The 12002-nt window shown below is 48.2% G+C and overlaps 1 protein-coding gene across 1 annotated transcript; it reads right to left on the reverse strand.

Annotated features, from left to right (window-relative positions):
• Nucleotides 1–2941: 2941 nt before the first annotated feature.
• WSB1 (WD repeat and SOCS box containing 1) lies at nucleotides 2942–11378 on the reverse strand. The gene is made up of 9 exons (XM_027883820.1): nucleotides 11274–11378; nucleotides 10464–10632; nucleotides 9273–9541; nucleotides 8295–8426; nucleotides 7800–7900; nucleotides 5483–5655; nucleotides 4995–5108; nucleotides 4132–4239; nucleotides 2942–3668 (listed from the first exon to the last, which is right to left on the reverse strand). The coding sequence occupies exons 1-9, from the start codon at nucleotides 11311–11313 to the stop codon at nucleotides 3509–3511; spliced, it is 1266 nt and encodes a 421-aa protein (XP_027739621.1). The 5' UTR covers nucleotides 11314–11378; the 3' UTR covers nucleotides 2942–3508.
• Between the last annotated feature and the right edge of the window lie 624 nt (nucleotides 11379–12002).

Here is a 12002-nt window from a genome sequence, read left to right on the forward strand (position 1 = left end):
GCAGCAGATCATTGGCTTTCCTTTGGAAACGAGAGGAGCAGCCCTCAAAGTTTGTGCTGCTCAGAGATCTGGGTCTGTCAGAAAGTGCTGCTGTGAGCAGAAGGAAGGGAGGATAAATACTCACTGATCAGAAATGAGTCTTTTGCTGTTAGATTCCCAGAAGAGCACTAGGTCTGTCTGCAAAGTGAAACTGGCTCTCGAGTCTTGTGGTGCTCTGAGGGACACGAGCACTGTGTGATTTGGGAAATTGTTTGTGTAGCTCTGGGAGGAGCTGTGTGCCTGGCCTTGCTGATGGGCCCAAGTACAAACCCTGGGCAGAACTGGGAACTCCTGGGGGTGTTGCAGATCAGGCAGTGGGAGCCTCCCCTTGTGGTGTCCCACTGTGGCAGGAAGAGGCTTGTAAACATTTTACATTATTATAAATAGCCTCACTAATGAGGTAAGCTTGTGTACTTAGTCTAAAAGTATCATTTGTGTCCTGGGAGAAAGGTTAGAACAAACAGAGTGACTGCTGCAGGCAGAGCTGGGAGAAGCAGCCTGGAGGGTTTCCTTCAGAGCAGCTGGGAAACAGCATTTGGAGCCGGTGAAGGGTGGAAGCAGGGATGTTGTTTTCTTCTCCACCTCCCTAAATCAGACCCTTTGGTGACCACGACCTGACGGGACCTTTCCATAAGCCTCTCCTGCAGGACCCCACATTGAAATCACCCTTGCTAAGCCAGGGTTGGAACTGGGGTCTTGCAGAAACGGGCCCTTGGCAAGCCCAGCTTTTAGCTCAGCTCAGGGAAGTGCTCCAACAGATCTGCAGCTCACACACGCTTCTAACACTGTCACGCCTTTTGTGAGAGCTCCCTGAGCAGCTGCCTGGCCTGACAGGTGTGGTGGCACCATGGAAAGCACTGGCTGAACGCTCTAGGCAGAGAGGGGTGTGTAAATACAGAGTCAGCAGCAGGTCAGCCTCTACCAGGGGAACACTTGGCTTATACAGAAAACAGGATTACAGGATTTCACTTATTTTCTTCTTTGTACTGTGGCAGCCACAACAAGTCCTGGTTATAGACCAAGGCTCATGTGTGATGGGAGAATGGGGAAGAAGGGAAGAAATCCAGGGACATACAGCTTGAAAAGCAAAGTCTTCTAAAATTAAAAAAGTCTCTCTCAAAGTTGGCAACATTTATGAAATGAAATTTATTCTGGATCATCTTGGACTCCTGATCGCCTTGTCCTAATTTTCCTGTAAGTGCACAGTGCCCAGTGTGACAGAGCTGTCGTTCCTGCCGTGCTGTGGAGGTGCCTCTGCAGGGTAAGCAGGGACACGGCAGCCAGGTTTGTGTTTGGGAACAGCTCTGGGCCTGCAGCTCGGGACAGCTGAGTCTGCCGAAGCAGGGCTGGGGGTGCAGGTGACAGAAACTGGGTGTCGTGGGGATACTGAGGCTTTATCCTGCCAGGGCACAGAGAATGGAGCAGAGCAGATCTCCAGCAGTGCCATGGCCTGCCCCCATGAAACACCTCATCTACATTGCTGATGGGACTGATGATCAGCAACAATAAAGCCCCAACCTCCCCTCGACCCTCCTAATATCGCTGCCTGGCCACAGAGTGAAGACAGAGCTGCTTTCAAGTCTAAGTGAACATTTTCTTCCTTGCTTTTAAAGTCCTCTTCTCTTTATAAAAATCACAGCTGTCTGCTAAATCTCTGTGGATGTAGCAATATTTGTAACCACTTCATTTTTACTTTGGGGCCTCTGATGGAACAAAGTCCCCAGCACACAGTGCAGGACACGGTGCTCCAGCTGATCCCAGGGACTGCATTAGGAGCAGCAGGTGGTTATGAATTAGGAAACTTCCCTGCAGCTCTGGAGAGCTTTTGCCACTGACCCATAAGCAGTAAATTCATGAGTAACTGTTCTCACCAGTCCTCTCTCTGTTTCCCCTCTCCTCCTTGCAGGCAGTGTTGATAAATCAGTCACCAGATGCGATATCAGAAAACTTTTATACAAGTTTTTAATAAAAAAATTAAACAAAAATATATATCAGGCATTTTATGCAATGCATACATTCTTTATATCTGCAGGTACAGATAAATAACAGAAGGCAAAACCAAATATTTTGCTTATCTTTGGCCATTAACCAATAATCACCCCCAAAGAGATACTACAGGGTTAAAGGATAATAGACCGAGTCTGTAAACCTCTCATTACAGACACAGTATCAGGCAATAATACAGTAGTCAGATTTTCAGAAATATAAGGAAATAGTTCTTTAACACTGCCCAATACTGAAATGTCACCTGGTTTGCTGCTCTGGAGCACAAGGCCTTCAGCTGACACAGGCACAGTCCTGGGTTACATTAGATCCTCTCCAGCCCTTACTGAGCTCCTTCCCTTTGCCACTCTGTCCTAGTTACGGGGCCTGGGACCAATAACCAACTGTGACAACCCCCTCCAGACCCACCTGAGGGGCCATCTCTGCTGAGGGGCCACGCTGGACTGGCACAACAAGCACCCGCAGCACCCAGACCATCAGAGTCCAAAAATATCCCATGGCTCACACAGTTAATCACCCACTGTGAGAGCCTGGGGGAGGTGCTGGGCATTCCCACCTGAACATACAGCCTTTGGGCTCTGGGACTTCTGGCACCTCCTCCAGAGGAGGAGCAGAACTCCAACAGGACTGCCACTGCCACTCTCAGCAGGACTGGCAGCGTTACCCCAACAGGACTGTGACCATCGTCTGGACCAAGAGGTTTCCTTCCTTTTACTCTGCATCCTTGGGGGCCAGGTGGAATCAGCACAGGGGGTGACAAACACTGTACACATCTGTCCTTGTGGGTTTAAACCAGTTTTTCTCAGTCTCATTGTATTTATTGTAATCTTTTTAGTAAATTGTAACTCTGACTTGTAATCTCTCTTGAGCTGGGTTCATTTCTCCTGCCAGTTTACTCTTAAACCAGCACACACAAACTGCTCTACAAAGCCAAGCTGTACCTCCTCACAAAGAAACTAGCACAAAGTCTGACCTGGGCTCAGTTTCCTGACCCCAACCAATATACAGAAGGAAGCTTAACTGCTCTGTAAGTCAATAATTTTCCTACCTCAATGTCCCAGAATAACAGTTTTCCTTCCACTTACAGCATAGATGCACCATGGCTCTACCAAAGCAATATAAACATGAGACACAGGAAACATCAGGGAAGCAACTTTTAAAGGTACAATGATAACATGTAGCAGCTTATGTCTATATATGTACATGTTTTCACAGTTACATCTTAGAAAATTGAGAACACCAGGAATACTTCTACTGTGTTTTCTATAAATAGTAAAAAAATTACCTGTCAGGCATTTTGATAAAATAGTATTTAGGTTATCACTTTAAATAGCTCTTGAATACCTGTAGAGTTTTAAGCTTAAAGGCTGTACAGTTTGAGGATCCTGTGAAGTGTTTGTAGCCAGTTTCAGCAGCTGGGCCACCTGCCAGCTGGAATTGGTTTTTTTTCTTCTTCTCCAAAAAATCAGATCTGGTAGCAAAGGAACTCCACCACCTTGGCTGGGATGGGCAGGTTCCTGACGTGGCCGGTGGGCATCACCCTGCGGATGGCCAGGCGGCACAGGTGCTGCAGGCTGGCCACCTGCCGGGGGGTGGCCCAGAAGTGCACGCTGCCGTCCTGGGTCCTGCACAAACACAGCACAAACACCGTCAGGCCACGGCCTGAGCTCCCCCAGCACCGCCTCTCTCCTGCATTTCTAGGCAGGGGACTTGCTGTCAGCCCACTCCAGCTGTCCCTGTCTCATTGACACCAAATGCCAGCTCTTAGTTTAAGCTACAGCAGCACAATAAGCAACCTGTCTATGCAACAGGCCTGTGCAGATCTCCCAGCAGTTCTTGCCCCTGGCTATCTGATGGCTTCTTCCAACCCACATGCTTTGGGTCTCTCTCATATTTATTTTCAAAGATAAGGCATGAGTTTATCAGCTTATTGATTTTACTGCTATTCCAGGCATGTTTAAACAAATAGTATCAGTCAGAGGCACCAAGCTGCAAGTCACAACTGAGGATTCTTAGAACACTTAGCCACTGTTTTCAACCTCCATGCTATCTTAGTATTTTAGAAAGGAAACCAAAGTCTATACTTGCCCTGCAGCGAGAACACTGCCATCAGTAGAGAAAGTACAGCAGAGCCCGTTGTTCAGAGGTGCAACTTGTACAGGGTATTCTTCATCAATTCTCCAGAACCTCACCATTCTGAGAGGGAAGGACAACGTAGGAAGTTACTGGAGTAGGTATTTAATTCTGTTGGATATTGTCTCTGATGCTGCACAGGAAACTAGTCTGAAGCACAGCTCAGGGAATTTTTATGAATATTTTCATAGGCATACACGGTGTTTCAGATCTGGCCTGAAATGCTCTGATTTCTTCTTTCCTGATAAATACCTTGCTCTGTACTTTTTCAACTGAGAAAAAGATTGCCTTCAATAACAGAAAGCAATATCTGAACTAAATTTAGATTAATAGATTTAGATAACCTCTCAGGTGTCACATGTGCAAGGAACTGCCAACAATCCTTATCTTAATTAAAAAAATAAACCCTCCTATAGATAGCTGAACACCCTTGCTGTCATCTTGAGAAAGCAGTTCACATTCTTAAAATACAGTTCTTCAGGACACCACTTGTGATGTTTGCAAAGTTGAATCCAAATCACAGAACACTCTTCCCTTTGCTTTGGAATTTACTTCTGTCCACAAGACTGGTCTGCATTAACAACTCCATTTACAATCGCTCTCAGTTGTTTTCAGCTGTTACACACTGAAGTTGTTCAGATCATCTGCTCTGTACACAGCTAATGCCTTCTGCATTCAGAATTGGTATTGCCGTGTACCAGACCACGCGTCTGCTTTTACCAAGAGCATCAGAAGCCATTTCTCAGTTAAAAAGGCCAGCCCTGACAGTACTGGGAGTTTGGAGCCCGAGAGTCTCCCCGAGCCCTCGTGACACTCACTTGTCGTCGGCCAGGCTGGCCACGTGCAGCCCGTCGTGGCTGAAGGACACGGCTCGCACCCAGCGGTCGTTGGCGCCGCCGGCGAATATCGGCGTGGGAGCGGGGAACAGGTGCCTGGGGACAGGGACACACAGCTGACAGCAGCTCTGGGGACTGGGCAAGGTCCCCTCGGCCACCACGGCAAAGCTGAGGAACTCAAATGGATAGAACGTTTAGTGCTGAACTGTTGGATTCGGGAGTGGAGACTGAACCCTGTCTTTCACAGCACTCAGCACTTCAGCTTTGTTGAAGATGCCTGAATTAGTACCCGTGACAGTATCAGTGCTGTAAATTCCCTCTCAGATGGAAGAACAACCTCCAGTCTCTGCCACGTCAGGGTCTCCATCAGCCACTGCTCTTTCCTAAGTCCAATCTCCAGTTACATACAGAAACCCACTGATGTTCATCTGCACTCTGTGAGAGTTTCCAGATTTGACTGCTTTACTTACCCAAATTCCATAAGAATAACTCCAATATGTGGATCCCAGACACAGACTCGAGTATCATAGGATGCAGTAGCCAGTAATGCTCCATCAGGAGAGAAATCACAAGCTACAACATCATTGTGATGTCCTTCAAGTTTCCGTAACATGGAGTATTTATCCATATCCCAGAGGAAAACCTGCAATTAAACAAGCTGATGTTATAGCTCTGTTCAGAGAGGCGGTGCAGCATTTAATTTGTTTTTAAGTATAACTAATCTTACTTAGGATTATATTAAAATCAGGTATTATGAATTACTACAATTAAGAAATATGCTCAGTGTCATACTCAGATTAAAATCAAGGTGTTTTTTTTAAATAATTAAAGCAGACATGCAAGTTCTAACTCAAGTTTGTTAAATGTTATTATCAAAATAAGCCAAAATATAAGATAAAGGCAACACAATTTAACCATGTAGCTTACTGAAATTCATGTATTACAAAACTATTTTATTAAAATATGCAGAAATAAATAGGGTTAAACTCTACAGTCCCCTCTTTTCAGTAACTACCAAAATTTTAAGAAATATACAGACAGAAAATGTAAGGTTAACATATTGTTACTCCAGTGGCATCCCTTTAAGATCACTTGTTTACAATTGCTTGGATCACCAACGTCAGCCTAGGAAGAGAAACAGATACTGCAAGCAAAAAGAATTTTCACAGCCAAAAGTTATGTCTTTGGCAAAACAACAGGGAAGTCTAACCACATTATTAGAAAGAATTTAAGCATTTTAAATCAACAGTAACAAACAACATTAATATTACAATTTACCCAGCTAATTGCACAGTGTATTATAAGAACTGATAAAATATTACAATATTCTGGGATTTTACATGCAGTTGTACATTATATATAATCAGAATAGAGACTGTGCAGAATTACTTAATAGGAACTATCCACGTACTGCGGCCTGATTTTATAGGAATGTCTTTAACAAAAGCTGTTACGTCCCTCAAAGAGCTCATTTCAGAGACCTTGATTCCCCCCCTCCCCCAAAGAGTTTTACTGCACAGATTAAATTCTGACATCTTGGATAAATTTATGTTTGACCAAAGCAAACACAGCCTTAGTGCCTCCCACACTTCCTAAAACTGAACCATTTTACAATCAGTCATAAACGTGTTGACCAATTTTTCCGAGGAGCCCCCAACATTCCATAACATGGGAACTAAGTTTGAGGAGTCAGTGTGTTTCACTGCTGTGAAAATTATTAAAAAAAAAAAAAAGGAAAAAAAAGAGAAAAAAAAAAAGGGGGAAAAAAAAAAAAAAAAAACAAAAAGAAAAGCAAGCAAGCAAGCAGACAGTGGACATGGACCAGCACCTGCGTACGTACAGGACCCCTTGCAGCCGAGGGCAAGGTTACTTCGTCCTACGGTACAGCGCGCCCGGGCTGGCGGCCAGACATGCCCCTCTCTGCCCCGCTAACACCACTGTGCTCCAGTGGGGCCAGCTTAACTCAATCACACCAATATTGCTGCCACCACCTGTGACAGGGAAAGCAAGAAGCTTATGGAAAACACACAGCCTACAGACAGCAATGAACACCCCCCCTCTGCTCCAGCTACAGAGCCAAACCCCACACCTCAGCTGTTCTCCAGAGCTGCACTGGGAACTCAAGGGATGGAACACATCTGAGCACTCATCTGGACAAGTGGTGACTGCACTGGGCTTGTCACTCCATTACACTGCCTGCAGAGCCCCTGGAACCAGGCTGAATCCCCCTTTCTGGTTTGCCCTAATTCTTGAGTGCCAGGAGTAGCTCGTGGCATACCCTGACTGCCTTCAGTTCTCTGGCCTTAGGATGGGATGGAAACAAAACCAGTGTGCTGCTCCTCCTGCTAACTCTTGTGCCACTGGGATGGGAAAACGGGGAAACGTTTTTGTTCAGCAGGAGATACCCTGACTGGCTCAGACTTTGAAAAGTCCTCATTGAGCAGGAAATAGAAAGGATAAAATCAAATCAAAATAGTTTTATGCATTAATCTAAGGATCTTTTAACACTGGCAGCTTTAGTTGCCTTTGGTCTATGCCATAACCCCATGCAGATGTGCAGGCCTATTTCTCAAGGAACACTTACAGCCTCTTCAAACTAAAAGCAGTGCAAGTTTCATTCACAAATCAGGGTCTCAATGCACCATTTGCCAGTCTAATTTCATGCACTTTTACATCATCATCAAACATTAGAAGTTCATGACACCGAGCACAAGCTTAATGTTACTTAGATTTAAAATGATTATGCACACAATTCAAATTTAAGGAACAAGAAACTCTGACACATACTGCCTTACTAGCTCCAACAGAACAGAGGATGGAGGAGTCTGGTGAGAATGCACAGCCATACACCCAGTTCTGATGGCCTCTCAACACCTTCATCATATTTCCTAAAAAGAAAGACACTGCTGTAAGAGTTGGTTTGATATTACAAAATTCACGTTGAAAAGCTCTTCCAAATTAGTTATTCCTATGTAAAATTTTGTACTACTTTTCCAAACATCTTGCAAAATCATTGAACACAGAAATAAAAATCCTGTGATGCAGCTTCTAAATCCCATGTCCCTGTTCAGAGAGTCACTCCACGCACTCTTAGCCCAGTCCCTGATTCTCCCTTCAGGGTACACACAGATAAAGAATTCCAAGAGAGTGTACAGGGGGTGACTAACAGAGCTGCACTCATTATTTAAGCAATCCTGACCAAACTGAGTTCATAGCGATAAAAGAGGCAAGGACACAGCTATTTCTCCCAGGTTTTAGAGCAGATAAACTCTGAGCACGAACCGTCATCTTTCAGGTCCCACACCCGCAGGGTTTTGTCTCTGGATGCAGACACTAAAATCAGGCTGCCATCAGGGGCAAAGGTTAAATCTCTGACAACTTCCGTGTGGTCCATCAGGTTCAGGAGGAGTTTTCCTGTTACATGAGAACACCACAGTTTAACATGATGGACTGTACTTTTACTCAGATCAAATGCCTTATGGATACAAACACTGAATACAAAATTACAGCACATAAAGATAATTTTCATTGCAGAAATGCCCCCGGTGAGCAGCACGTGAATCCCTTCACTCTCCTGGATATAGAGGCAACTCCCTAGAAAGCCAGAAAATCTGTCCACTAGAACCTCAGGAAGAAGGCAACACTTGGCTCTTGACAGACATTCCTGTTCTAAGCTTCAATTTACAAGGTAATGGCAAACTACTCAGTAGTCATTAGCTTTTTTAAAGCTGTGCTGCCAGTGAAACTGAGTCCCTACACTGAGATGCAGTCTTTTTGAGTTGAACAATTATTAACTTTTGGGAAAAGTAAAAGGTCCTCATCACCAAAAAGCAGCAACTTCATGCTTTGAAAGTTTCCTTTGGAAGCATGGTAAAACTAGGAAGATCTTAGAGTAACCAACCAATGTATGTATGCACACATTTAACCATCCTGCATCTTCCACCACGCCCATCTCAAAGCATGACCCGCATCTCTTGTTCCTCTGGCAGGTTTTGATTACTTTTGGTTGCAGGAACTCATTCTTTTTTTAGATTATTTAACTTGTACTCAAGTTTCAGGTCCCAAGTACAGTTCTGTCACCAGTTCCTTCTGCGGATTGATGGCGTCACCACGGCACGAAGCGTGCGCTGGCGCGTCAGTGTGACGAGGAGCGCCCTCAAAACGCTCTCGGGGACACGGTGGGACTGTCTGGGTGTTCTGTGCCCGGCCAGGAGCTGCACTCCACGATCCCTGCGGGTCCCTGCCAGCTCACACACCCACCTGTGTAGACATCCCAGATCTTGATGCGGCCGTTGTTGAGGCCGGTGGCCAGGAGCAGCTGGTCCTGCCCGAATTTGAAGCGGTGCCACTCGATGTTGATGCAGCGGCTCCGCTTCTCCGGCACCGAGGAGCCGAAGGCCAGGCTCCACACGATGTCCCCGCAGTCGATGACGTGCTCGCAGGGCTTGTTCTTCTGCCCGCCCTCACTGTTCTGCCTCGGGAGCCTTGTGCCGACAGGGTTTGCACCATTCTTTGTGCTGTGCAGCAGACTGCAAAACACACAGAAAATACAAAAATAGAGCCTAAGTTACCCTGGAAAGCAAAACTTTCTTAAAGATGTAATGAAATCTCTGAGCTGTCGTAATGTAGAGACATCTCTGAGACCCATAATGGGGCGCTTTTACTTTAAAATTATAAATGCAGGGTTTTTAACTGTGAAAAATTACCAGCACCTGGAAACCTTCCTACATGATATAATACTAATATTTTGTACTCATTTTTATCTCTGTAGAGAGCAAGATATTAACTTAACCCACTATGAAAGCGAACAGTTTTAAAGCAGTTATAGAAAAGTGAGTCACAAAAATTTCTAAGACTTTCTGCTAAATGAGCAAGTTCCCTGCAATTCCCTTATTTGTGTTGAACCCTGGAAAGAGTTACTGAGGTCAGGACACGGAAAATATTAACCACCCCACCAAGGCAGGGGGAAGAGGGTCAGGAAAATGTAACCAGCTACACAACTGTAGGGGTTGGTTACCAACTTCACTAAAATGCAACCTTCAAGTGCCAATAAAATGTGTTTTGGAACTTCACCCGCATTATAACATGGATGATAAGGAAAAAGGTCTGCCTTTAAGTAAATTCCTAAAAGGTAAAGCCAAAGAGCTTTGTGATGGGAAATTTAAAGGGCCAGATCTGCCCAGGTCTCTAACTTCCCTTTTCATTCAAACTTCCTCTTACTTTAGGGCATCTGAAACTACTAATAAATCCCTCCTCCAGAGACTTGGTGAGGCTGCAACAGTTGATGCTCTCGCTGGCCACAGAGGAAGAGATGAAACAACAGCTGTTACTTTAAGGAAATAGTTTTTCCCCAAGGTGCCAAAGCCCAAAAAGCCACTATATGCATTTTAATCCATTTAAACCTATCTCCTGTTTTCCAGGTGCATTAGAAGCCACAGAGGTTTGCCTTACAAGTTACTGAGGCACTGTGCCCAGGGGACCAGCTTCACTATGCGGTGTCCCTGCGACCACGCCAGGTACGAGCCATCGGGAGCGAACGCCACTGTCCAGTTCTCCCGCCCACACTTCTTGTCGAAGGGAGCCGTGGGGGCCAGGAGCTCTCCTACCGTGCGGGACCGTGCTGGGGGAACAAAGGGGAAACGCAGGTGAGAGAAAGGCAGCGTGTCACAGAGGGAACCAGGCAGTGCCTCGGCCCGCTCTGTTTCACGCCATTTAAAGTCATCGAGAGCGGGGTCTCATGTCAGTGAGTAACCGATCCCAGGGCTGCGCCGGGGCTGCCAAAGCCATCGAGTCACTGAGGAGAAACACGGAGCGCTGGACTCCTGCTGGTGCTGCGGGTGATGCCTCACCCCGGGATCATCGGCACCGCACCCCGGGATCATCGGTACCGCACCCCGGGATCATCGGTACCGCACCCCGGGATCATCGGCACCGCACCCCGGGATCATCGGTACCGCAGCCCGGGATCATCGGTACCGCACCCCGGGATCATCGGCACCGCACCCCGGGATCATCGGCACCGCACCCCGGGACCATCGGTACCGCACCCCGGGACCATCGGTACCGCACCCCGGGATCATCGGCACCGCAGCCCGGGATCATCGGTACCGCAGCCCGGGATCATCGGTACCGCACCCCGGGATCGGCCCCGCGCGCTCCCACGGCCGGGAAGGGCTCCATGTGCGGGATCCCGCCCGTCCCCGGCGGGCAGCGCAGAGTGAGCCGAGCCCGGGCCGCGCTGCCCCCGCACCCCCCGCTCACCGATGAGCTTCTCGTTGACACTCGGGGGAAAGCTGGCCATGGACGGGCGGCCTGCGGGGCGGCGGCGCTGCGAGCGGGACCGGCGGGCTCGGCGGCGAAGATGGCGGCGGGGAGGCGGCGGGGCGGGGCGGGGGCCGGGCCGGGCTCGCTCCGCCCGGGGCCGGAGCATCTGCCCGCCCGCCCCGGCCCTGCTAGCACCGGCCCTGCCCGCACCCGACCCTGCCCGCACCGGCACTGCTAGCACCGGCCCTGCCCGCACCCGGCCCTGCCCGCACCGGCCCTGCCCGCACCCGACCCTGCCCGCACCGGCACTGCCCGCACCCGGCCCTGCCCTGCGGGTCTGTGCCCGGGCCGCTGTCCCGACCCCTTCCCGCTGTGACACCCCGCAGCACCCCCGGGCCGTGCCGCCCTCACCCCCGTCCCTCCTGCCTGCGGTAGCGGCAGCCGCAGGCACAGCCCCAGCCCCGCCCGCGCCAACACACGAGTCATATCTGAACGACACAAGGGACTAAATGTGCAGTGAGCTGGCTCCCCCAAAACGTGGAGGTTCAGAGTACAGTTAGGAACCGCGGTGAACCAACCCCCACCCCCGCACTGCAATCAAAGTGGGATGTGCTGATGGGGTTGTGTTCAGAGGCTACTGAGTCCTCAAATGGGGTAAGAATTGTTCTTCTATTGCCTAAATGCCAGACCAGCAGCAGTGAATGTTCCTACCACAGCGAGTCAGAG

The sequence above is a fragment of the Empidonax traillii genome, unplaced genomic scaffold (genome assembly GCF_003031625.1).
Source record: "Empidonax traillii isolate 1590-97213 ecotype Southwest subspecies unplaced genomic scaffold, ASM303162v1 scaffold135:size1941959, whole genome shotgun sequence".
In the NCBI taxonomy this organism is placed as follows: Eukaryota; Metazoa; Chordata; class Aves; order Passeriformes; family Tyrannidae; genus Empidonax; species Empidonax traillii.